This window comes from Mirounga leonina, unplaced genomic scaffold (assembly GCF_011800145.1).
Source record: "Mirounga leonina isolate KUSES-001 unplaced genomic scaffold, KU_Mleo_1.0 Mir_125, whole genome shotgun sequence".
Lineage (NCBI taxonomy): Eukaryota > Metazoa > Chordata > Mammalia > Carnivora > Phocidae > Mirounga > Mirounga leonina.
In genome coordinates this window covers 11657170-11684938 of record NW_023270305.1, presented here as the reverse complement: position 1 = coordinate 11684938, position 27769 = coordinate 11657170, and the positions used below count along the sequence as shown (strand labels likewise).

Here is a 27769-nt window from a genome sequence, read left to right as displayed (position 1 = left end):
CACCCAGGTGTCCCTCATTATGGTTCTTGATTTGCATTTCCCTACTACTGATATTGAAATGTTTTCATAAGCTTATTTTCTCTATTCATGTCCTCTTAGATGAAATATATCTTCTGGTCTTTTCCCCATTTTCTTTTTTTTTTTTTAAGATTATTTATTTATTTATTTGACAGAGAGAGAGACACAGCAAGAGAGGGAAATACAAGCAGGGGGAGCGGGAGAGGGAGAAGCAGGCTCCCTGCAGAGCAGAGAGCCGGATGTGGGGCTCGATCCCAGGACCCTGGGATCATGACCTGAGCCGAAGGCAGACGCTTAACTACTGAGCCACCCAGGAGCCCTTTTCCCCATTTTCTAATTGGAATTTTTTATTAATGAATTTTGAGACTTCTTTTTATATTATTATCATTATTATTTTCGTAAGCTCTATGCCCAACATGGGGCTTGAACTCACAACCTGGAGATCAAGAGTCACATGCTCTACATATCGAGCAAATCAGGTACCCCTCTTTATATTCTTGGTGAGTCCTTTGTGGGATATGTGGTTTGTAAATATTTTCTCCCAGTCTGTTGTGTGGTTTTCATTGTCTTACCTGGATCATTCATGGAGCAAAAGTTTTATTTATTTTTTATTATTTTAAAAAGTATTTTATTTTGGGCGCCTGGGTGGCTCAGTTGGTTAAGCGACTGCCTTCGGCTCAGGTCATGATCCTGGAGTCCCTGGATCGAGTCCCGCATCGGGCTCCCTGCTCGGCAGGGAGTCTGCTTCTCCCTCTGACCCTCCTCCCTCTCATGCTCTCTGTCTCTCATTCTCTCTCTCTCAAATAAATAAATAATAAAATTTTAAAAAAAAGCTTAAAAAAAATAAAAAGTATTTTATTTTATTATTTTTAAAGATTTTATTTATTTATTTATTTATTTAAGATTTTATTTATTTGAGAGAGAATTAGAGAGAGCATATGAGAGGGGGGAGGGTCAGAGGGAGAAGCAGACTCCCTGCCGAGCAGGGAGCCCGATGTGGGACTCGATCCAGGGACTCCAGGATCATGACCTGAGCCGAAGGCAGTCGCTTAACCAACTGAGCCACCCAGGCGCCCTAGATTTTATTTATTTGACAGAGAGAGACACAGCGAGAGCAGGAACACAAGCAGGGGGAGTGGGAGAGGGAGAAGCAGGTTTCCCGCAGAACAGGGAGCCCGATGTGGGGCTCGATCCCAGGACCCTGGGATCATGACCTAAGCCGAAGGCAGACGCTTAACGACTGAGCCACCCAGGCGCCCCTCATGTAATTTTTTTTTAGAGATTTTATTTATTTGTCAGAGAGAGGGCACAAGCAGGGGGGGTGGCAGGCAGAGGGAGAAGCAGGCTCCTCGCTGAGCAAGGAGCCCAATGCGGGACTTGATACCAGGACCCTGGGATCATGACCTGAGTCAAAGGCAGACACTTAACTGAGCGACCCAGGTGTCCCACTAGCTCATGTACTTTTAAGCAAAGTTAAAAAGATTATCAACTTTTATTTTCTCTGTCATATTGAAGAATAGAAGCAACCCTTTCATATCTTCTTCAAGTCTTCCTTTCTTTTGTCCATAATATTCCCTTATTCCATTTTGTGGTTCAAGATGCATCTCAGGGGGCGCCTGGGTGGCTCAGTTGTTTGGCTTGTGTTCCCTCTCTTGCTGTGTCTCTGTCAAATAAATAAATAAAATCTTAAAAAAAAAAAAAAGGATGCATCTCAGGGCTTTCCCTAAGTCCCTGCTTGAATTAGAGGTATGTGCCTCATTCTTTGTCACACTGTATTGCAGCTTGCTGGTTTCTTGCCTGTTTTCTTCATTCTCTCTTGTCTGTAAGTACTTTAGAGGGCCAAAGCTATGTGTTGCTGTTTTTTTTTTTTTTTTTTTAAATTTCCCTATTTCCTGGCCTGGCAGGGAGCACCTAACACCAGTTGGGTTCCGAGTAAACATTTGTTGACAGTAAATGGTATAGGTTATTAATGCGGGATTGTTGAACCGAACGGTGAAGAAAGAATTGTTGAGACGTTTTACAGTGCAAAAAGGTGTGTCTTTATTACAGCACGGGGACAGGACCTGTGGGTAGAAAGAGTTGCATTGTGATTTTGAGGAGTGACTAAATAAATATATAGGGTTTTCTATCCTGTGGAGGTAAGGTGACATTAGGGCTCCAGGATATTGAGTCTATAGGTTCCTGGAGGTCTATTATTAAGATTGTTTTTCTTGGGATGCCTGGGTGGCTCAGTCAGTTAAGCATCTGTCTTCGGCTCAGGTCATGATCCCAGGGCCCTGGGATCAAGTCCCACATCAGGCTCCTTGCTCAGCGGGAAGCCTGCTTCTCTGCCTGCAGCTTCCCCTGCTTGTGCTTTCTCTGACAAATAAATAAATAAAACCTTAAAGAAAATTGTTTCTTTTCTTTTTTTTTTTTAAGATTTATTTATTTCTGGGGCGGTGGGGGGGGGGGGGAGGGGCGGGGCAGAAAGAGAGGAGGAGAGGGAGAGAGTCCCAAGCCGACTGTGCTGAGCAAGGAGCCCAAGGTGGGGCTTGATCTCATGACCCTGAGATCAGGACCTGAGCCCAAAGCAAGAGTCAGGCACCCAACTAACTGTACCCCTTTCCTTTCTTTTAAAAAAAAATTTATTTAATCTCTACGTCCAACATGAGGCTCAAACTCCCGACCCCAAATCAAGAGTCACATGCTCCTCTGACTGAGGCAGTCAGGTGCCCCAAGATTGTGTTTTTCTTGTAAATCTTTAAGACAGCTACAAACATGGGGCACCTGGGTGGCTCAGTTTGTTGGGCATCTGCCTTCAGCTCAGTTTGTGATCCTGGAGTTCTGGGATTGAGCCTGTTTCTCCTTCTGCCCCTCACCCAGCTCGTGTGCTCTGTCTCTCTCTTTAAATAAATGATTTAAATCTTAAAAAAAGAAGACAGCTATAAACTATAGTAGAGTTTCATGTCCTACATAACTGGGATATTTATCAGTTGACCATTTGTTTTTCCCCTGCCTTTCTTAGGCAGTTACTAGTGCCTGAAGAATGTTATATATATACATATCCCACCTTAATGGGGGGTTTTGGGGGCTGTCAGCTTGTGTTTTGCCCTCAGCTTGCCTTTTGTTTTCTCATCAGGAATAACAGCCCAAATCACAGCCTGGCTTTCTCACTTTAGGACTACATAAACAAACACAGAAACAAAATAAGGCAGGAAAGCACACAAATCCTTTATATCCTAATTTGCATGCTGTAACACCTCTTCAAGACACTTCATATACGACTGAAAACCAGTCTCTTTCTGTAGGAAACCTGTATTCTCTTCAGTGATCTCATACAAAGCTAACTGATGCAGGAAAACCAGGTACGGTTTCATTATGAGGCCTCCACACCCATAAGAGGCTGGTTTTAAGTGGCAGGTGGTATGTTGCAATTTAATGTTAAGTGGACTTTGCCTGCTTTCCTGGGATCCATACTTATTTCCAAACAGAAAAGTTACCTTCATTCAGTGCTGGACGAAGTTTTGTTGAACCACCGGGCACTTGGATGGCCAGAAAGCCCTAATTTTGATGCAGCTTGGGTATTTTTACAGGACTTTTCTTGAGCCTTCAATTTTTCTTACTGCAGCAAACAGGAAGAACTTATGCCCAATGAATAATAGACTATCGCTAATGTACGGAGAATTTTGGTGAAATGAACGTAATTTCTACTTTACTGGAGAGCTTTTCATATTTTCTTCATCTTTGAAAGTTAAATCAGAAATTTTATATTTTGTGTTCAGCTTTTTATATTCTTAATTCTTGTGCGGGTGGGGGCGGCAGTGATAAAGAAGACTCTTAGGGGGCGCCTCGGTGGCTCAGTGTTTCGCCGTTCCGCCTTAGGCTGAGATCATCGCCCCAGGGTCCTGGGATTTAGCCCCGCATCGGGCTCCCTGGTCGGCGGGAAGCCTGCTTCTCCCACTCCCCCTGCTTGTGTTCCCTCTCTCGCTGTCTCTCTGTCAAATAAATAAATAAGATCTAAAAAAAAGAAAAAAAGGAGACTCTTAGGAGAAAGAATTCATTCTTTGTGACTCTGCCTTAGATCTAGGCTAAGGTTATAGAAAACGACCCTTTCTTTCTTTCTTTTTTTTTTTTTAAGATTTTATTTATTTATTTCAGACAGAGAGAATGAGAGGGAGGAGGGTCAGAGGGAGAAGCAGACTCCCTGCCAAGCAGGGAGCCCGATGCAGGACTCGATCCCGGGACTCCAGGATCATGACCTGAGCCGAAGGCAGTCGCTTAACCAACTGAGCCACCCAGGCGCCCCGAAAACGACCCTTTCTTGTATACAGACGCAGGGGTCTAGCGTTTGTTCTTTCTTAAACTCACCATGTGCCAGAAGCCGCACAGATCTATTTTACCATAGTCAGTCTTATTTTTACAGCCACGAAAAGTGCGACTCAAGTTCGGTGTCCTGCCTCCGGTACCTCTGGGATTCCAGCTCAGGTCACCGCGCCCTCGCCTTCCCGGGTCCCCGTCTATCTCCCGCTTTTGCCGGTCGTTCCTTTCTCCATCCAGGCCATCTGGGGCGATCGTGGAGATGCTAGGGTGCTCGAGCCCAGTAGGGCGTGAGGATTCCAGAGCAAACCCCGGCGCGCTAGCCTGTCCCCAAGCCCCTTCTGGTTATTCCCATCCCCCTCCTAGACTCCCGGCCAGACCTGGAAACCATAGAGTTCACACAGCCCAGAGCGTCCCTTCCCCGGCCGCCCAGCGCTGACGCCGCGCCGCTGGGCGGGGTCTCCTGGAGGGGCGGAGGGAGAGGAGGGGGAAGCGGGCAGGAAAAGGGCTGGCCGGCCCTGCAGCGCCCCGCAGCGGCCACGGCCGGAAGCGGTCTCGTCGGCCCTGCGGCGCTGAATCCCTGACGCACCGAGCTCGAGAGCGAGAACGAGAGAGAAAGGGGCAGAAATGGCGGCTCCGCTCGGCTCCCGCTGAGGAGGGCGAAGCCGGTGGAGGGTCTGAGCTGTCGGCTTGGAGCATCGCTCCCGCTTCCCGCTTTCTGCCTTCTCACGCCTACTTCTCTTCTTGTGCCCTACTCTCGCCTGTCCTCGTCTACGCTCCGCAGAGTCCGGGTCGGCTCGTCTCTCCCGGCCCGGCTCCACTGGCCCTGACTGCCCGACCGGCGGGCCGGCCTTCCTTGGCTCTCCCGGGCGCGGCGGGCGCGGTGTGGACCTCGTCCTCCTGGCTGGACCATGGTGAACACCCGGAAGAGCTCGCTGCGTCTTCTCGGGTCCAAGTCGCCTGGGCCCGGGCCTGGGCCTGGGGCCGGAGCGGAGCCCGGGGCGACCGGCGGCAGCAGCCATTTCATCTCCTCTCGGACCCGCTCCTCCAAGACCCGCGCTGCCAGCTGCCCCGGCGCCAAGGCCGGGGGAAGCGGTGGCGCCGGCGTCGCTCTGGAAGAGGCCCGGGTAAGAGCGCCGCGGCCCGAGTCCGGAGGCTTGCGAGTGCCGGCCCGGCCGCCGGGGCTTTGTCTGGCCGGGTTAGGGCAGGAAGCCTCCAGTGGAGACGGCTCGGGAGGCCGGAGACCGGGTCCGCCGGTGCGGTGAAGGATGGCACCCGGCTGGGCAGGGCTGCGACAGCTTTGCTGGTCCGGCTCTTTTGTGTAAAGAACAGGACTGGAGTCTGGGGGAGAGGGCTCTGGGGGGTCTTTTCGGGGACATGCTTTCCGTGTCCTTGCCCTGCCTTCGAGGGGAGTTCTAGGGGAGCAAGAGCGGAGGGCCGGAGTCCCCGGGTGGAAGGGCTGGAGGAGAGAATGAAAGTTTTCTGCGGTGTCAAACCCTTCTTGTAAGTGTGTCAGCTCCTGCCGGTGTCTCAGCTCCAGCTTACTCTCAAACTGTTTGGGGGTGGTTCAAGTTGGTGAGGAAGTGAGCGGAGAGCTCCAGTTGGCAGCCAGGCAGGGATGCTGAAAAAAGTTTGTAGCTGCTCTGACACCAACTTTAAAAACAAAATCAACGCTCTCGCTTCTCCGGGCAGGAGCGATCAAGCATGGTTTTGTAGCTGGGGAATCAACCGGCTAGCTAACCAGGGTTCTAGTAGGGACCTAGTAGAGCTTTCTCGTCGCAAAAGGGGCATGTCGAATGTTTTGGATTGTACACAGTCTTCAAATTGTATGGTTTCTTGGATGTCTGCATTTTTGTTATGGGAATAGTTTATAAAAGGGGAATTAACACCATCGTCACACTACTGCAAACGTGACATTTGAAGAAGGCTGGGGATACAGTTTTTTAGAAAGTTGTTGAAAGAACTTGAAATTTATTATAAAACTCTAAGCTAACACTTGTTTTGTCACTTTAAGGGAATTGATAAAAGTTTGTGTTACGAGATTGGTTATGAATTTAGAAAAGAGTATGGCTTCTGTCTAGCAAGAGGCTAATTTACTAAGTAATTTGGCTGGAAATTGTTATTCATTTAAAATGCTCCTTTGATTTCACACCATTTATTGTGAGAGGGAAGCGATATTTTATTTTCTGTGGGGTCTACAAGATTACGGTTTGTGTGTGCTTTTTCTCTGTATCTCCTATTGTTTAGACACTAATCAGAATGAACTGATGCAAATACATCATATATTTTACTGTACTATTCTGAAATACATTTATTGTATCTTTGAAAATATATTTGGCTTTTATTTTGCTAAAAGTCTGGAAAATATTTTTAAAAATTGTCTTGTTAGTAGACTATTTTGGGGCTAACAGATTTTAAGATGAAATAAGAAAGCTAAATCTGAAAGTTGTGCAAACTATTTAGAATAATTACTCTGAAAACTTGGCTTTTTGTAGAAATTATTCCCAATGTGTACAGGCTTATTGACTTTCTGAAGCTAACATATATTTTAAAATAGAAATAAAGTTAAGAAAGGTCTGTCTTCTACACCTAAGTACAAATAAAATGTTTAGAGTGTAAGCATTTAATTGTAGTATAATGGTATGAATGGCTAGTCTATTAGAGCAGTGTCTAATTCATCTGAAGCAATTAGCTCATCTGTCACTGATCAGTTTGTGCTCCCATTTTTGAATTCATGGATATCATGCTGTCCTTACCCCCTAAGGAATAAGGTGAAGTAATTTGTCAAGAAGCTGTTATGGAGATGTTAAAAGGCAAGGAATCAATAATCTAATGTAGAAATGAACGTTTGGTAGCTTTTAAATTGCTGGAGGAATGAAAGATATTAGAGCTTTTTCTAGAAGGATGCTAATGAAACTTTGTTTCAAGGATCCCTTTAAAATGTTTTAAAAGGCCATAAATAACAGGCTAATGAAGATTTACTTTAAAATATTTGTTTCTCAGTTTTAAGACTTATCTTCCGTCTGTAGTAGATGATAGAATGATCTAATGGCTTTCTCTGAGAAATTGAAGAAATTTACTAATCCTATGACTGGTCCTTTAAAGGAGGATAAGTTATAATCCTGAATTTGTTTATGGACTATATATATTTATGAAGCAATTTCTGTATATTTCTTTGTATATATTTCTAAAGTGGGTTGATTTGAGTCTGGTAAGGTCTTCCTCTCAAGTTCGTTTTATCAATTACAAGAATTTAGTATTCTTTCCCATGTATTTAAATAGGCACCCTCTGTGTCTTTGGAGTTTTAGGCATTTGCTACTGTCTGTAATGACTTATTTGTTGGAAAATGGGGTTGTTCGTGCTGTTGCTTTAGGAGACTCTTATTTTTGTAGGAAGAAATGTATTCCTCTTTATAAGATACATCATTGAGGAGGTCCTCCTTTTTTTTCTTTTGTTATGTTCTTCACTTTACACTTGATGCTGATTTCTCTCCCTACTCCCCTCAACCTCCCGGGATGCTTTTTAGATTTCATGCGCTGTGTTTAGAGTTACTTCATTTGCTTTAAAAAGCCATAGGACCATGAGCTGTGCCTGTAATTTTGCCTTTTCCCCAAGTATGTGTAGAATTGGGAAATAAACATATGATACATTCTGTAGGTTATTGCAATGATTTTCTTGTACCCACACTTTTTATTTTATTATTTTTTAAAGATTTTATTTATTTATTTGAGAGAGAGAGACCACAAGCACGGGGACGGGCAGAGGAAGAGGGAGAAGCAGGCTTCCCGGTGAGCAGGGACCCCGATGCAGGGCTTGATCCCAGGATCCTGGGATTATGACCTGAGCCGAAGGCAGATGCTTAACTGACTGAGCCACCCAGGCGCCCCGTGCCCACACTTTTTAAATGTCAACCTGACTTAGGTAGTTAATTGTAATTACTCTGATAACTGGCTTTTTTTGTTTGTTTAGTAGGTATAAAGTTTGACCTCTTTTAGGTCAGTTAATATGATGATCAGTAACTAGCATTTATTTGCTCCACCAAAGAGTCACTCTCAGCAAACTAATATATTCACAGAATTGGAAAGCAGTTTTTGAAAAATATTTCAGCTCTTTTTTTTACTTCTGTTAGGCCTGTTTGATTTTGGCTTCATCACTAGCTTTTTGTGCTTTTGGGGAAGGTTACATAGTACATTTTGAGTCCACATCTAAGTCGAGAGGGTCAAAATATTTTGAATAACTTTAGAGGTAAACTTACTTTATCTTAATTTCATTAAAAAAATCTCTGGGTCCTTTAATATGCTCTATTTATTTTTAGAGATTTTATTTATCTGAGAGAGAGAGAGAGAGAGAGAGAGAGAAGGAGCAGGGGGAGGGAGAGGGAGAAGCAGACTCCCCGCTGAGCAAGGAGCCAGATGTGGGACTCAATCCCAGGACCCTGGGATCATGACCTGAGCCGAAGGCGGACCCTTAACCAACTGAGCCACCCAGGTGCCCCCTTAATATGCTCTTTTATCACCTTGTACTTACTCTTTTCCAACACCCATGCATTTACCAACATAATACAAGCAGAGTGGCAGAAGTTGATGGTTAAACATGGAAAAGAAGTCTGAGAGCAAAATGTAATAATGTATATAACTCTCAGATGAGTAGGGAAAAACAGAAGTCCTTCAGAGTAGAGCAAGTTTTTCCTTATATGTATCAAGGTCTTGAGTAATGTGTTAAATAATGTCCCCTGTCACAGTTTTGAACCAAAGCAGCTATGGAGTTTATAGGATTATCTGTGGTAGCCAACTGAAAATGCAACTTTAAAAAATTTAATTACTGGCCATTTCTGTAGTCTAGATATTCAGACTTGCAGTTTTTAAGGCCATAGATGAAACTTACAACACCTGTAGAAGTGAATGCATATTAATTAATTCCTTAAATAATTTTTCTGGCAAGTAGTCTTTGTAACCATTCATTCTTTGTTAGGTCCTAAATACCTAAGTATAGATAAACCTATAGCCTCTGGAAACCAGCTGGACAGGTGATAGGATTACTACTTGTTAGAACTAAGGACCAAACCAGTGGCTTCACCTGAAGGGGGAGTGATCCTGTTCCTTCAAGGATCCACTTCAGAGAAGTGCTGTACTACTTTGAATTGTATATTTGGCATTTCTTTTCAGACATACACAATGAAATTTCATTTGTGTGCACTACTGAGTTGATTTGATATTTGGGTTTTGGTCTTTTATTGGGAATATTTTATATTATGCCTCTCTGGTATGGGAGGATTTTGTGAAAAATGACTTATTGAGTAAAAGGCATTTGAGATTTTTGGATAAAAACTTATATGAAAGTACAAAGTTGGGGGGGCGCCTGGGGGGCTCAGTCATTGAGCGTCTGCCTTTGGCTCGGGTCATGGTCCTGGGGTCCTGGGATCGAGCCCCGCATCGGGCTCCCTGCTCCGCGGGAAGCCTGCTTCTCCCTCTCTCACTTCCCCTGCTTGTGTTCCCTCTCTCGCTGTGTCTCTCTCTGTCAAATAAATAAATAAAATCTTAAAAAAAAAAAACAAAAAACAAAGTTAGGGGGGAAAACCATACATAAAATGTTGTAAGTATTGGGGCGCTTGGGTGGCTCAGTCGTTAAGCATCTGCCTTCGGCTCGGGTCATGATCCCAGGGTCCTGGTATCGAGCCCCGAGCCCCATGTCGGGCTCTCTGCTCAGCGGGAAGCCTGCTTCTCTCTCCCCCCCCCTCCCCGCTGTGTTCCCTCTCTCGCTCTTTCTGTCAAAATAAATAAATAAAATCTTTAAAAAAAAATGTATTTAAATATAAGCTAGACAGTTTTAGAGAGGTACGTTGTATGTGTATCAAATGATAGAAAAGACATCTAAAGGGGTACCTGGGTGGGTGGCCCAGTTAGTTAAGCATCTGTCTGCCTTCGGCTCAGGTCATGATCCTGGGGTCCTGGGATTGAACCCCGCATTGGGCTCCCTGAGCAGGGAGCCTGCTTCTCCCTCTCCCTGCTCATTCTCTCTCTTCTCAAATAAATAAAATATATTTTTAAAAGATTTTATTTATTTGTCAGAGAGAGCGCACTAGTGGGAGAATGGCAGGCAGAGGGAGAAGCAGGAAAAGACATCTAAATTCTAAATTACAGTTATTAGGCTGTAATTTGTATTTATTAGATACTTTGAGTATGTGCTTTAAGATTCTAAACTTCAGATGCTTTTGAACTGTATTTTGTATGACTTTTTACTCCATTTTTAGATTGTTATTCTAGTTTTATCTGGGGGTAGAATATATACCTTTGGTTAAGTTTTTTTCCCTTGGGGGTACCTGGCTGGCGTAGTTGGGAGAGCATGAGACTCTTGATTTCGGGGTCATGAGTTCAAGCCCCATGTTGGGGGTAGAGCTTACTTAAAAAGAAATTCTATCCTAGAATTTTCTATTAGAATAGCCTGTAAGCTTCACGAGGGTAGGCACTGTATCTTATTTTCCCTCAGTTGCTGTATGCCTAGGGCCTAGTGTAGCATCTGACACATAGAAGATGCTTAATAAATTTCTGTTAATGAATAGCGTGTTAAGGAGCTGATTATTTTGTGAAAATAAGGATAATTGGTGTTTGAGAATAGAAGATTAAAAAAAACACAGCCCCTACTTTTAGGGGTGTAAGTATACACATAGTGTACATATAAGAAATTACAAATAAGACAAGTCAATTCAAGTAGGGACTAAATGAATGACATAGTTAATCAATGGGATGAGTTCTAATCCTTTATTCAGTGTTTTGAGTGGAAATATTTGATGTTCTTTAAAGACAGATTGTCATATTTACAGCTATATCCTGAGTGCCTACAATATTGCCTGCCAAACATAGTGCTCAGTAAATAATTTTTGAATGAATGAATGGAAAGTATGCTTCATTTTATTTATTTTTTTAAAAACTATGTCTACTATTTTTTTTTTTTTTTTTAAGATTTTATTTGTCAGAGAGAGAGTGCAGAAGCAGGGGGAGTGGCAGGCAAAGGGAGAAGCAGGCTCCCTGCTGAGCAAGGAACCGATGCAGGACTCAATCCCAGGACCCTGGGATCATGAGCCAAAGGCAGACGCTTAACAGACTGAGCCACCCAGGTGTCCCAAGTATGCCTCATTTTAAATGATTTTCATGTTGGCAGTCTTTACTTTAGCTGTATTTACTTGTTGCATTTTGCTCTTCTGCCCATTGGTGGTAGCATAATAAGGAGAGGTTTATTTAGCATTTCATGCCAGGTGTTTAATGCTGTCTCATTTAATCCCAGAAACCCTGTAAGGCAGGTGATGGTACCTCCATTTTACAGTTGAGGAAATGAATTGTCAAAGAGGTTAAATGGCCTGTAGAAGACCAAATAGGTAATAAATAGTAGGTAATATGTAATATCAAGTAGGTAATAAGTGGATTTAATATTTAAATCTAGTTCTGTTTTCTCCACTTGTGTATCTTACTGTCTCATCTGTATTTATCACTATTCTTTGATTCTGTTCAATCAGTAGTTTCTACAAATATCTGGAAAAGCAAAGAAGGCAGCTGTTGTACAGTCAAGAAATTCTCTACATACTGTGTATAGACAGATTTTTACTAGACTATCTGGAGTTGTGTCTTAGATTGTATTAGGACTAAAAGAGGGAATAGTGGCCTAAAGGGATATGAAATACTGGATAGCAATTTTTCAGTAATTGTTTGCTGCCTTATTTCATGGTGTGGGTGTAGGAAAAGGAACAGACATGTTGTGGAGAGATCATTTTGCAGTATTGTAAAGATGACTTGGGGGATAAAAAATCCCTATAAAGAGAGTAAGTCTGGGGCATTGTGGTCTACAGTAGAGGTATATTGTGCTGCCATCTTTCCCCTCTGCTTGGCGATATTTATCAATGTGTATGTTTTCTTTTATGCTCTCTCTCTCAGACAAATAAATAAAATAAATGATATGTTCTCTGATCTTGCTAGACAGGACCTTGGAGAAAATTCAACCTAACTTTGGTGGTGAGGCTTGCTTATTCCTTTGTTCTTTCATTCAATCAATAAATACTTATGAAGTACTACTGCATTGAAATGTAAGTGCATTGTGGGCAAGCATTTTTGTCTCTTTTATTCACTGTTACAGGACTGCCATGTTGCAAAAAGTCAAGGAGGCACCATTCACACTGCAGTCTGTGTGAATGGCACCCACTGGAATTGTGCATTGCAGTCTTTTTATGTTATATGTTGCAGCTAACATCCTCATGCAATGTCCCTTGAGGACTTGGTATAGGAATTTCTTTGAGATACCCAGGAGTGGAACAGAGTATACATGTACTTAAATATTACTTCACATTTGCTGCTCTGGTCTCTGCTTCTAGGAGTAGTTTATAGGGGTTCCTATATCCCCAGACACCTGCCAGTATTTGGGAATACCTAGCTTTTTTTTTTTCTTTTTTCTTTTTTAGGATTCTTATGGAATTTTTATTTATTTTTATTTATTTTTTATTATGTTCAATTAGCCAATGTATAGTACATCATTAGTTAGTACCTGGCTTTTTAATTGCTTTTCTTTGGTTACTACTTTTATGAACAACTCTTTATGTCCGTAGTAATTTTTTTGATTTATCTCTAGATGCTGTTAATATTTTTTGCCCATTTTTCTGTTTTCTACTGAAGTTGTTAATTTTTCTTGTTTTCAGTGGCTTTTAATCTTCTTGTCCCATAGTAAGGGATAATGTTTACATTATGACCCTTTTCACACATAATAATTTTTCCTATTTAGATCTTTGGTTTATTTTATTCTAGACAACCTGTCCTTTGTACTGCCACTTGATAATGTGCCAAGTTTCTGTATATGTTCTGCTCTGATCTCTCTATTCTTTTTTGTTGGCCTGTTTATTCTTGTGGCAGTACCGTACGGTTTTCATGACTGTGGTTTATAAATATATTAATATCCTAAAAAAACGAGTTCCTCCTTTTTGTTTTTTTTCAAAGTTGACTTAGATTTTCAAGGATCTTCATTCTTTACATATACATTTCCTTTTATGGAAGGATTATGGAATTCCTCAAAAGATCCAGCTAGAATTTTGATTGGGCAAGTATTTGATATATATGCTGCTGCAGCGAGAATGGCAGAGTATTTGGATTCCTAGATTAATTTTCAGAGAATTGGCACCTTCATAATAAATCCAAGAGCAAGGAACATCACTCACATAACCTAGTTTGTATATTTCTCTTGTGGAATTTGATGCTTTCCTTGTGACCTAATATACTGTCAGTTTTGGTGAGTGTTCTGTATGCTTGAGAAAAATGTATATTTTTTTATTTTGTGTAGAAAAATATATATGATGGAAAACATTAGGAGATGGAAATACTATAGTGTGGATTTATTGATTACTTGATACTTAAATCTCTTGTCTCTCTCTTTTTTTAAAGATTTTATTTACTTATTTTTGCAAGAGAAAGTGCACACATGCCGGCAAGCACCAGTGGGGGTCTGAGGGACAGAGGGAGAAGCAGACTCCCTGCTGAGCTGGGAGTCTGATGCAGGACTCGATCCCAGGACCCTGGGATCATGACCTGAGCTGAAGGCAGATACTTAACCCCTGAGCCACCCAGGTGGCCTCTCTTGTCTCATGTTAGGATTTTACCTAATTTTTTTGTTGTTCAAATCTTCCTGTTGTATATATATGTCTGTGTATTTTATTTTAGTTTAGTTTAATTTTTTTTAAGTAAGTTCTATACCCAACCTGGGGCTTGAACTAATCACTCCAGAATCAAGAGTTGCATGCTCTACTGAGTGAGCCAGCCAGGAGCCCCCCCCACCCCATATATTTATTTATTTTTAAAGCTTTATTTATTTTTTATTTTTTTATTTTTTTAAAGATTTTATTTGTTTTTTGACAGAGAGAGAGACAGCGAGAGAGGGAACACAAGCAGGGGGAGTGGGAGAGGGAGAAGCAGGCTTCCCGCTGAGCAAGGAGCCCGATGTGGGGCTCGATCCCAGGACCCTGGGATCATGACCTGAGCTGAAGGCAGACGCTTAACGACTGAGCCACCCAGGTGCCCCTAAAGCTTTATTTTTTTAAAGATTTTATTTGTCAGAGAGGGAGAGAGATAGAGCGTGTGCGTGAGCAGCAGAGGGAGAAGCAGGCTCCCGCTAAGCAAGGAGCCCAGTGCAGGACTCCATCCCAGGTCGCTGGGACCATGACCTGAGCTGCAGGCAGATGCTTAACCGCCTGAGCCACCCAGGCATCCCTCTATGTATTTTTATATTTATTTTATTTTTTAATTTTCTTTTTAAGATTTATTTATTTGAGAGAGAAAGTGAGTGAGAGAGAACACGGAGGGAGTGGCAGAGGGAGAGGAAGAAGCAGGCTCCCCGCTGATCAGGGAGCCCCGGGCTCGATCCCAGGATCCTGAGATCATGACCAGAGCCGAAGGCAGATGCCCAGCCGACTCAGCCACCCAGGAGCCCCTCTCTCTCTCTATTTTTATTTTTTTAAAAAGATTTTATTTATTTATTTAACAGAGAAAGTGAGAGAGAGAGACAGAGAGCAAGCACAAGCAGGGGGAATGGCAGGCAGGGGAGAAGCAGGCTCCCTGCTGAGCAAGGAGCCTGAAGCGGGACTCGATACCAGGACTCCGGGATCATGACCTGAGCTGAAGGCAGCCGCTTAACTGACTGAGCCACCCAGGCGCCCCTCTATATATCTTTTTAAAGAAACTTTTTATTTTAGAATTGTTTCTAATTTCTTTCCTGCTTTATTCTTAATTCAATGATTGTCAAGAAGTATATTGTTTACTTTTTCAAACAGTGGACATTTATTTTCTAATTATCTTTTTGTTAATCATTTCTAGTTTCATACCACTATGTTCAGGGGACATACTCCATATGATTTCAGTCTTTTGAAATTTGTTCTGATTTATTTTTGTTACCTTATTTATGGTTAGTTTTGGTAAATGTGTACACTTGAATGTGGATTTTGCAATTGGGGATGCAGTGTTACAGTATCTAGTAGGTCATATTTATGAACCTTCTGATTTTGTTTTATTATTTTATTTTACTGTATCTTATTTTATTTATTTATTTATTTATTTATTTATTTATTTAAGAGTGGGAGAGAGAGAGAATGGGCGGGGGAGGGAGAGAGCATCTTAAGCCAGCTCCACTCCCAGCACAGAGCTCGCCTGGGGGCTTGATCTCGGTGTCATAAAACTTTAAAGCAGGCTCCACACCTAGCACCCAGTGAGCCCAGCGTGGGTCTCCAGGGGGTTTGGGGGGTTGGGGGGTAGGCTGGAGGGGTGGGTGGGTTGGAGGGTGGGTGGGTGGGGGTGGGTTGGAGGTGTGGGTGTGGGGGCTTGTTGATGGGCTTGATCTTATGACCCTGAGATCATGACCTGAGCTGAAATCAAGAGATGGACCCTTAACCTACTGAGCCACCCAGGAGCCCGTATTCTTTCTAACTATATACTGTTTAACATACTTTTATAATGTTCTACCTTCCTCTCTGTGCTGTGTTGTCTAGAATTTTAGTTCTTACTTTTTTATGGATGTAAGTACTTTGTCTTTTTCTTTAATTTTTAGTTTTTTCCAGTAGGAATAAATTTTTCTAAGGTATCAATTTGATTATCTTTTTATATTTCATATTGTCATCTTTTATTTCTCTTTTTTGTGAATACTTCCTCCAAGAATATTTTCAGTTTGGGACTTTTTCTGACAAACTTTCTGTGGCATTATGTGGCTGAAGATATTTTCATTATGCTCTTTCATTTAAGTAAAGTTGGCTGAATACAAAATTCTAGGTTTAATACTTAAAGAATATTACTTTATTGTCATCTTGTGTCTAGTGTTACTCTTGAAGTTTGATGTTGGTCTGATTCTTTTGTAGGTGTTCTTTCTCTTTTGAAGCTTATAGATTTTTTTTGTCTTTGTGCATACATTTTGCTAATTTTAGGCATCGGTTTTTCCTTTACCCTTTTTGGGCAATCTTAGCTCTTTTAGTCTGTGGTTTTTCATCTTTTTAAGATTGTGGTCAGTTTATCATTTCTATTTTATTTTATTATTTTTAAGTAATCTCTACACCTAAAGCTTGAACTCATGAGTTCATGCTCGTGAGGTCATGAGTTCATGCTCTTCTGACTGAGCCAGCCAGTTGCCTCAGTTTATTATTTCTTAGTGATAATTTAAAATTATCATTTCTTCAAATATTACTTCTGGGACTCATATTATTCAGATGTTGGCACCTAGAAAAATTTTGTCCCTAAATTGATAATTAAGCAAACTGTTTTTAAGCACTTTGGATGGCCTACTGGAGAAATTTACTGACAGTTACTTGAGTAAAAAAACTTTCAGTTACTTGAGCTACTTGGTCCTTCTTGTGGCTGACTCCTGTTGACTATTTTGGTGTCCATGTGTTAAGTGGCCCATTTCTTGGGATAAAGCACTGCAGTTGCTTGATAAATGTTCATTTCCTTTACAGCTTGTTAAGACCCTTTAACTAGAGTATACTCCAGCGTTCACACTCAGGATGTGTGTTATGGTTGTGTGCATGATTGTGCAAGTTAAAGGAAGCTACTTTTAAAAAACCAAACCCCATTGCAGAGCTATACTTCTTTTTTAATCAATGACACATTGTAAAAATTTAAAAAGTTTGTGTAGAAACAGGAGGAGCTTCATTAACAGATGTGCACAAATGAGATGGCAGCATAAATTCATGAGCTGGTGGGTGGATTCTTTGTTAAAAATTTAAAAATACTTTAAAATTTAGAATTTTAATTTAATTTTCATATTTTAGTTTTTACTATTCTAATTCGGTTTCCAAATTTATTAGATGGAAGAATTGAGGGGAAGTGATAGTTGCTCAAGAGCATACAATTATTTTATTTTACTTTATTTTTATTTTTATTTTTATTTATTTTTTATTTTTTTTAATTTATTTATTTGAGAGAGAGAGAATGAGAGAGAGCATGAGAGGGAGGAGGGTCAGAGGGAGAAGCAGACTCCCCGCCGAGCAGGGAGTCTGATGCGGGACTCGATCCCGGGACTCCAGGATCATGACCTGAGCCGAAGGCAGTCGCTTAACCAACTGAGCCACCCAGGCGCCCTTTATTTTTATTTTTTTAAGATTTTATCTATTTGACAGAGAGAGACACAGTGAGAGAGGGAACACAAGCAGGGGGAGTGGGAGAGGGAGAAGCAGGTTTCCCGCTGAGCGGGGAGCCCTATGCTGGGCTCGATCCCAGAACCCTGGGACCACCACCTGAGCCGAAGGCAGACGCTTAACCAACTGAGCCACCCAGGCGCCCTGATTGGTTTCTTAAGTAACTTTTATTTAAAATAATATGCCAGAGTGGCATGTTTTGGAGCATCCAGCCCTTGGGCCCTCCTCTGAAACTTCCCTGGAAGGTTTTTGTTTTTGTTTTGTTTTGTTTTCTGTTTTTTAAAAAAATTTATTTAAATTCAATTAGTTAACATATAATGTATTATTTGTTTCAGGGGTACAGGTCTGTGTTTCGTCAGTCTTATATAATACCCAGTGCTCGTCACAACACATACCCTCCCCAGTTGTCCATCACCCAATTACCCCATCCCTCCACACTCCTCCCCTCCAGCAACCCTCAGTTTGTTTCCTATGATTAAGAGTCTCTTAGGGTTTGTCTCCCTCTCTGGTTTCATCTTTTTTCATTTTTTCCTCTCTTCCCCTATGGTACTCTGCTTGTTTCTTAAATTCTACATATCAGTGAGATCATATGATAGTTGTCTTTCTCTGATTGACTTACTTTGCTTAGCATAATACCCTCTAGTTCTATCCACATTGTTGTAAATGGCAAGATTTCACTTTTTTGATGGCTGTGTAATATTCCATTGTGTGTGTGTGTGTCTGTGTGTGTACTACATTTTTATCCATTCATCTGTCAATGGACATCTGGGCTCTTTCCATAGTTTGTCTCTTGTGGACATTGCTGCTGTAAACACTGGGGTGCAGGTGCCCCTTCGGATCACTACATTTGTGTCTTTGTGGTAAATACCCAGTAGTACAGTTGCTGGATTGTAGGGTAGCTCTATTTTCAACTTTTTGAGGAACCTCCATACTGTTTTCCAGAGTTGCTGCACCATCTGAGCATACAATTATTTAGAAGCAGCAGTTCAATTGAAAATGGAAATTTTCTTTCTTTTCTTTTCCTTTCTTTTCTGAGTAATCTCTACACCCAACTTTGGACTTGAATTCACGACCCTGAGCTCAAGTTGCATGCTCTCCTGACTGAACCAGCCAGGTGCCCCAGGAAATTTTGTTTTAAAATTCTTTAATATCGTTAATTGAGTAACTCTGTGTACCAGATAAGACACTGAATATAAAGGAATACGCAAGACTCTTGGTCTTAGCTCTTTGACAAAATATTTTATTTATTTTTTTAAAAGATTTTATTTATTTATTTGCCAGAGAGAGACACAGGGAGAGAGGGAACACAAGCAGAAGGAGTGGGAGAGGGAGAAGCAGGCTTCCCTCTGAGCAGGGAGCCCGATGTGGGGCTGGATCCCAGGACCCTGGGATCATGACCTGAGCCGAAGGCAGACTCTTAATGACTGAGCCACCCAGGAGCCCCGGCCTTTATTTTTTTAAATAGGTGAAGTGGAATTAGTGGGTCAAAGGCATATGTATTTTAAATTTTTATGGGTTTTTCCAGATTGTTCTCTAAACAGTTTAAATCAATATGCATCCCACTCCCCAATACTCAGAACTATTAAGTTTTTATATACCTTTTACTGGCTGAATTAAGGAGTTAGGCTTTAACTTTCTTGAAGAGCAGAGACTATCTTGTCATCAAGTATCTTTAGTATCTAACACAATAATAGGTGCTTAATAAATTTTGTTTGTGAAACGAATGAATTCACTAAAGAGAATTTAATAAGATTATAGAGTTATACTAATCCTACAAAGTCAGGCAAGTGCCCTTACTTGAGACTGTATCCACTGTCAGGCTGTAGGTGTAATATTTGTTACTTCTACTACCTCACCTGGTTTTCTGAACAGTCTTATGAGGTGAATAGTAGTTTTTAATTACAGTGGTAGTGCTGCTATATATATGAGACTGGTCCTGTGCAACATTTAAGTCTGTGGCATTTTTCTGTACCTATGTCTCTTTCTTATTTTAAGTAATGTATTATTTTCAGATTAAAAATTATTTTCCATGAAGAAAAATGTATCTTAAATTATAATAGACTTTTTTTTTTTTTTTACAGTTCCTCAGCTCACTTGTATATATTTTTGTCTCTTTGTATATCCTTTCATACATTCATTCTTGTTTAGAAATCTTAAACTAGTAAGCCATTGCTCTTGGGATATTTGAGGAAAATTTAGGATCTTTTGTGAGCCTGAAGTTTTAGGACTTTGTGGAATAGCATTGGCCCTAAGCAAATAAATAACAGTGTGGTTTGTTTTCTGCAGTCATGGTAACAGATGAAAGAAAAAGAAATTGCTCTTCTAAGCTTTCTCATGAAAGCAGGAGTAATTATTTTTAAAAAAGGTAGAGGGGCGCCTGGGTGGCTCAGTCGTTAAGCGTCTTCCTTCTGCTTAGGTCATGATCCCAGGATCCTGGGATCAAGCCCCGCATCGGGCTCCCTGCTCAGCGGGAAGCCTGCTTCTCCCTCTCCCACTCCCCCTGCTTGTGTTCTTGCTGTCACTATCTGTCAAATAAAATCTTTAAAAAAAAAAAAAAAGGTAGAAAAAAGGACTATCTTATATAGCAAACTGGAAAAGATTGATGGTACACATACACTTTTTGATCTAACCTGGGTGATAATGTTTCTGTTTTGTTTATTTTTTGTCTCTTTGAGGATCTTTTTCTCATCAGTTGTCTTACTCTTTAAAGTTTTATTTTATTTATTTTTTAAAAAGAGTTTATTTATTTATTTGACAGAGAGAGAGAGAGAGAGCACAAGCATGGGGAGAGGCAGAGGGAGAAGCAGACTCCCTGCTGAGCAGAGCCGGATGCAACGTGGGGCTTGATCCCAGTACTCTGGGATCACGACCTGAGCTGAAGGCAAGACAGTTAACCGACTAAGCCACCCAGGCGCCCCTAAAGTTTTATTTTATTCTCTTCTGTGGTTCCTTCTATTTATAAGAAACCATATCATCTTTTAGTTTTTATTTTTATCTTTTTTTTTTTTTAAAGATTTATTTAAGAGAGAGAGAAAGAGAGGGGTAGAGGGAGAGGGAGAGAGGATCTTAAGCAGACTCCACACTGAGCACAGAGGCAGACGCAGGGCTCAATCTCAGGACCCTGAGGTCACGACCTGAGCCAAAACCAAGAGTTGGGGTGTCTGGCTGGCTCAGTTGATAGAGCACCTGACTCTTGGGGTCATGAGTTAGAGCCCCACGTTGGGAGTAGAGTTTAAGAAAAAAATAAAGGGGGCATTAAAAAAAAAAAAAGAAAAAAAATTCTTCCCTGACTTTTTTGACTTTGTAACCTCTTTAGACTGTTGTCTCATCTTTTTTCACACTGACACTTCCTATAATAGCTCTGTAGTCATCACCTGTATTTTCTCACTGCTCACTCAGTTCTTCCCCTAGTGATTTCTATCCTGCGTTTTGGAGAATTTGCCCTATCAGAAGTTATAGTGACATCCCAATTACCAATCCACAGGTTTATCAGCTTTTTTCCCATTTAGTTGTTTTGGAACAAACTTCCACTTCCCTGTTTTAGTGAGATGCTATATATTTTTCTCTAGTTTATACAAAATCCTGTCTGCTCTTCGATTGAATGTAGGCCTTTTTAAGATTTTTACTTCTGCTTTCTGTTTTTTCATTCTGTGTATTACTTATGATCCGTCTTTAAAAATTTTTTTTTTTTAAAGATTTTATTTATTTATTTGAGACAGAGAGAATGAGAGACAGAGAGCATGAGAGGGAGGAGGGTCAGAGGGAGAAGCAGACTCCCTGCCGAGCAGGGAGCCCGATGCGGGACTCGATCCAGGGACTCCAGGATCATGACCTGAGCCGAAGGCAGTCGCTTAACCAACTGAGCCACCCAGGCGCCCCCCGTCTTTTAAAAATTTAAAAAAGATTTTATTTATTTGAGAGAGAGTGCATGCAGGAGCGCATGGGGGAGGAAAGGCAGAGGGGGAGGCAGACTCCCTGCTGAATGTGGTGCCCCACTTGGGCCTGGATCCCAAGAGCCTGAGATCACGACCTGGGCTGAAGTCAGACACTTAACCAACCCAGACGCCCCTTACCTATGATCCTTCTATTCCCGTGTCATATCTATCTCTAGTCCTCACCTCACTCTGTCTCAGAGCTGCATTTCCCACAGCCTGATAGCTGTCTCCCTACATTTCTGGCTAGAATTCTAAACCTAACTTTGAAATTAGAATTCACCATTACACTTCTTCCTTTAAAATCTGTCTCCTGGCTTCCCCTCCATACCCACTAAAAAATAACAACCACTTTTACACCTGCGGTTATTGTGCTTATTTGAATGCTGGCGTCACTAATTTCTCAGTTATTCTGCTTTCTGGAATCAGTTTCTTATTTTCTACTTCCACAATTCTACATGAGGCCATCATCAAGCCTCAGATTAATCTCATGGTTGGCTAATTCACTTATTTCCTTGATTTTCTCATTTTTTAATGTTATACTTGGATATATCCTTTTTGTCTTCACATTAAAACCCAGATTCTAGATTTCTGACAAATTCTCATCTGGGCAGGAAGTCTTCCCTAAAAATTAGAGTAGCATAAATTCTTCTCTGCTTTGTTATTCTCAAGTTCTTTTGCCTGGCTTTATGAAACTTGTGGTAGAATAGTGGCTAGTATTTGTAGTAGCTGATGAGTATGGCTTAAGGCACTTTAAGACTCAAGGAGAAAATGATTTTTGCTACTTGGAAAAATTAACTATTTTTAAGGTTAGAATTTAGAGTAAAAAGTCATTTAGGTGGGAATGACTTTATGTTTTCATTGTACTTTTATTTTCTGTGGCATTTGGAACTATTACTATTACACTTCTTTTGGAACTTATCTTTGAATCATGTTCCTCTGACCACTCTTTGTGCTCCATTATTATGTTTTTACAAAATAAAGTCCTCATCATTTATGATATCTTTGTTCATCTCTACTGGCAGTTACCGTTTTTTGTTTTTGTTTTCAGAGAGTTGTGTACTTTTATGGTACTTACTGTAATATGCCATATATTGTCATTGTGACTGTCAACCCAGTAGATTGTGTATTGAGTTCAACTAGGTCTAATCTTTTTTACCATTGTCCTCCCAAGTCTTAAGTACACAGTAGGCTCCTCAATAAATGTTTGTTAAATGAAATTATTCCCTAGTCTAAGATGCCTTTCTTACTCATGGATTGTAATCACTCTGACACAAATTGCTAAATGACTGTGGGTAGCTTGCGTAATCTCTCTTAAGTATCCTTGTTCTGAAACTGGCAACGCCTTCCCTCAAAGGGTTAGGTTATAATTAACTAGTAAAATGCTTTGAAGATGAAAAAGTTAAAGTTGAGCATTATGATCATCCTATTAAAGGAGAACTGTTAGTACACAGGTTTGTAGGTAAAAGCTTTCCTAAAGCTTGGCATTAATTAAATGGTGCTGAAGTAAGTAATTTGTATGTATTTACATTTTGGTTATTTGCTTTACTTAAATCCCTAGATTTCTTTGGAGGGAAGGAGCTTTTTGTAGTGTTACTTACTTTGAGATCTCTGTCATAGAGTCAAGTCCAAATTGAAACCCTACCAAAATAAGAAAAATACAACAGAATAGTGCAGCAGTTGGGATAATGTGACTCATAATTGTATTATATGCTAGAAGTCCTCAAACTTTTGGGTACTAAGAATCATTTGGAGGCCCTTGTTAAAAATATCCCAACTCCAGAGATTCTGGTTTAGCAGGTTATGTTTCTTTAAATGAGAAATCAGGTGAGTTCTGATTCAGGTAGTATGTGAATAACACTTCGAGAGACACTCCTGAATGGAACTGAAAAAAGCTAGTACAATATGAGAGAATGATCAATAAATAAGCCTACAAACTTGGGGCACCTGGCTGGCTCAGTTGGAAGAGCATGCGACTCTTGATCTCAAGGTTGTGAGTTTGAGTCCCATGTTGGGTGTAGAGATTACCTAAATAAATATTTTTAAAAATCCTACAGACTCATTTAAATTGATAGTCAAAGAGTTATGTAATAACTGTAGTAGAATATAATCAAGTGCCAAAAACGTATAATAGAGTTGCAGCTAGTAGAGGAAAAAGGTCAATTTAGATAAGATTAGATCCTTCAGGTAAGATTTTAAGAAAAGATGGGTCTTTTTTCTTTTTTTTTCTTTAAGTAAGCTCAGTGCTCACTATGGGGCTTGAACTCACGACCCTGAGATTAAGGGTTGCACATTTTACCAACTGAGCCAGCCAGGCACCCTGGAAAATATGGGTCTTGAAGGGTGAGTGATAGGATTTGATCAGGAGGAGTAATGCTGGCCTGGTCTGTCTAAATTGGTGAAGAAGTTCACAGGTATCAGTTTCTGTATTCACAAAGATGCCTTAGTTTAGAACACATGCCATTGCTTCCTCAGTGACTGCTTATTGAGTACGTTATATAATGCTTTTCAGACATGTGCACAAGAATCACCTGGGGATCTTATAAAAAAATGTTTTCTGATTGGATAGTCTGGGGTGGAGCACATTTGAATGACAAATGTAGAGAGTAATCAAGTCTTGGATGAGTAGTTGAGTTGGATGACCTTTAAGACACACTTTAGGGGCGCCTGGGTGGCTCAGTTGGTTAAGCGACTGCCTTCGGCTCAGGTCATGATCCTGGAGTCCCTGGATCGAGTCCCGCATTGGGCTCCCTGCTCTGCAGGGAGTCTGCTTCTCCCTCTGACCCTCCCCCCTCTCATGTGCTCTCTCTCATTCTCTCTCTCAAATAAATAAATAAATAAATAAATCTTTAAAAAAACAAAACAAAACAAAACAAAATTAAGACACACTTTAACCTTAGTATTTTTATAAATTTCTAAGGTGGAGTGTTTGAGATAATAGAAAGAGGACTATTATATATTAGGAATGGCAGGAACTAATTTTTTTTTTCTCTAGTTCTGTCAGTCATTCGTTAGCCATGTGATGTTGGGCTCATTAATGTACTCCATTAAAGGGTGGGGGTTGGAGAAGGCAAGAGCCTGAGGAAGTGAAATTAAGTGCAATTTTAAGATTTATTATTTTAGAGCTGGACAGTGAGGGGGGAGGGGCAGCGGGAGAGGAGGAGACAAAGAGAAGCAGGCAACCTACTGAGTGTAGAACCTGAGGCAGCCTGATCCCAAAATGGATCACGACCTGAGCCGAAATCCAGTGGGTCACTTGACTGACTGAGCCACCCAGGTGCCCCGAAATAGTGCATTTTATTTTATTTTTTTTTAGGTTTTTGTTACTTTTTTTAAAAAATTTTTTATTCTTATGTTAATCCCCATACATTACATCATTAGTTTTAGATGTAGTGTTCCATGATTCATTGTTTGTGCATAACACTCAGTGCTCCATGCAGAATGTGCCCTCCTCCATACCCACCACCAGGCTAACCCATCCTCCCACCCCCCTCCCCTCTAGAACCCTCAGTTTGTTTTTCAGAGTCCATCGTCTCTCATGGTTCATCTACCCCTCCGATTTCCCCCGCTTCATTCTTCCCCTCCTGCTACCTTCTTCTTCTTTTTTTGAAATAGTGCATTTTAAAAAAAGCACTCATTTGTTAAGTACAGTAAGCATATTTATTGATAAAGTACTATTACATGATTGAATTGCATCTTTTTTTTTTTTTTAAGATTTTATTTATTTATTTGACAGAGAGAGACACGGCGAGAGAGGGAACACAAGCAGGGGGAGTGGCAGAGGGAGAAACAGGCTTCCCGCTGAGCAGGGAGCCCGATGCGGGGCTCGATCCCAGGACTCTGGGATCAGGACCTGAGCCGCAGGCAGACGCTTAACAACTGAGCCACCCAGGCGCCCTGATTGAATTGCATCTTAAATAGTTTTTCCTCCTCTACTGAGGATAGTTGGAAGTAGCTAACCAGTTTTTCCTAGTGATTTAAACTAATAAGTGATGCTGTATGTTATATATACAAAAAATGTATCTATATGTACAATATATATATGTATTGTATATGTATACATACAAAAAAAACTAATATATTTATTTTTCTTAATTATAGACACTGATGTTTGAATATCTAGTAGTTTTTCCCTTTGTGTTTTTTAGTATGAATGTGGTCTTGTGGCTTTAAAACTAGCTCATGGCAAATTGTATTAACACCACAAAATTAGAAATTGGTCTTTTTTGTAAAATATTTTTTAGTAAGTGAACTGTTAAATCTATATGTTATACTTGGCTACGTTTAAACATATACAGTATTACAAGTTTTTGTTTGTTTTTTTTTAAAAGTAAGCTCTAAGTACAACATGGGGCTTGAACTCAAGACCCTGAGATCAAGAGTCATATGCTCTACCAGCTGAGCCAGTCCAGCGCCCCTATTACAAGTATTTCTTAAGTTTGTTTGCTAATGGCTACATTTTGACTAGTTATTTGTGTAATGTAGTTGTCTTGCTTTGGGAAAATAGGATTTAGAAATGTGCATTATGAAAAGGATATTTCTTATATTTTTCTTAAGTTTGTATAAAAGGAAATAAAACTTTATTTGGTAGCATATTGAAAATGATCATATATACCTTTGAAATACTGATCTATAATATCAAGTGATTAAGTATTAGCATTGAATTAAATCATCTCTAAAGTAAAGGTTCATCTTCCCTCTGCTCTCTTACCCACTTGCCCAATATCCAATGAACTGAGTGGTAAAGAGGAGAGCTGCTGTGCGGATACTGACCTTTCTTAGTCTGAGGACATGTGGCTGGAGAGGGAATAATGGAAATGTGATGGTTGGAGGTCTCTGGTTGAGAAATTGGTTATTTTAAACAAATTATTAATTTGTTTAAAAAAGCAAATAAATGTATTGAAGATAATGGAAGCCATGTTTCTCCTTGAGAAGAGTTTTACAAACATGTAAGCGGAAAGTCTGGAAAGAAACTTAAGGTGTAGAATTAGAATTAGAAACCTTGGTGTACACATGTATGTTATTATTCATGCACAGATAAATGTAGGCTTGAAACTATTGTAAAACAACAAACTCTATACTTTTCTGATTATAGCTGTAATCTAACTCCCTTGTTTCTGTATTTACAGATTATTACATTTGCTATACTTACAGAGTGATTCATTTAGTAAATATTTATTGGTTGAATAAATACTTTATCAAGAATTTAGGAATTCAGTGTTTTAAGAGGAATAATAAATTCATTTTTAACTGTCTTTCAGAAAGCTGAAGTTGATGGTAGTTTAAGTGATAGCCATGTGTCTCCTCCAGCCAAACGCACTTTGAAACAACCTGATTCTGTTTGCAAAGACAAATCAAAATCACGAGGTACTGGTCAGCGAGAGGAATGGAACATATCAACTGGACAGGCCAGGTGAGAAGTGAGAACTCATCCACTGTTTTTTCATGAATTATTTGATATGATTCAGGGCTCATATTAATGCTAATTTTCTTAAATTGTAAAGCCACTATTGTCTAGAAATACTTATCAATTTTTAAACTTGTTTTATGATTTTGTATGTGTTTTTATTTTTTCTAAATATCACATAAAATATATTTGTTATATAAAAATATGTAGTATATAATAGAAACTATTATTACTAAAAGAATAAGGATTTCGATAGGTCTTGAATATGCGTACATACTTACACTCCTGGAAGTTTTAAATAAAGATATTTGGTTAGAAGTACATTTTTATTTGAAAATAAAGTAAAATCTCCCCTTTTTAAAATTATTAAATATTATACTTGAATTGATATACTAACATGTAATAAAATAAAAATTAATTTTTAAAGAAATCTTTTCATTTGTCTGCTTGTTGTCAGTTTAAATTTGCTTTGGGTTTGGCTCGGTATGTATCAGGAAAACTTTTACACACTTACCAAAGTAAATAATAATAATTTAATGTAGCTAAGATAGGCACACACACAGAAAGGATTTAAACTTTGAACTCAATTCTTAGCTTCTCTTTTCTCCAATCTTTGATGTAGAAGTGCTGATGATGCGCTGACTACAAACAAAAGTAAAAGGGAAATCCTTTGGTTTCTTTCCTCCTTGAAGTATTTAAAAAATTATCTGATTTTATATGTATAGGTAAATTCTGGATACTGTTATTCTTTTTTTTTTTTTTAATATTTTTTAAAAGATTTTTATTTATTCATTTGAGAGAGAGACAGAGACAGAGAGAGCACAAGCCGGGGGGAGGAGCAGAGGGAGAGGGAGAAGCAGACTCCCCGCTGAGCTAGGAGTCCTTCCATGAAGGAGATCATGACCTGAGCCAAAGGCAGATGCTTAACCATCTGAGCCACCCAGGCGCCCCTGGATACTGTTACTTTTTAG

At 40.2% G+C, this 27769-nt stretch overlaps 1 protein-coding gene across 3 annotated transcripts in view; it reads left to right on the top strand.

The window, feature by feature from the left end:
• The first annotated feature begins 4930 nt into the window (after positions 1-4930).
• ATAD2B (ATPase family AAA domain containing 2B) overlaps positions 4931-27769 on the top strand; it is a 160539-nt gene continuing 137700 nt past the window's right edge. For all 3 annotated transcript variants that reach the window (XM_035000670.1, XM_035000669.1, XM_035000668.1), the window contains exons 1-2: positions 4931-5441; positions 26653-26804. In XM_035000670.1, the coding sequence (XP_034856561.1) occupies positions 5226-5441; positions 26653-26804 (368 nt within the window). In that variant the 5' untranslated portion in view covers positions 4931-5225. The remainder of the gene's footprint in view (positions 5442-26652; positions 26805-27769) is intronic.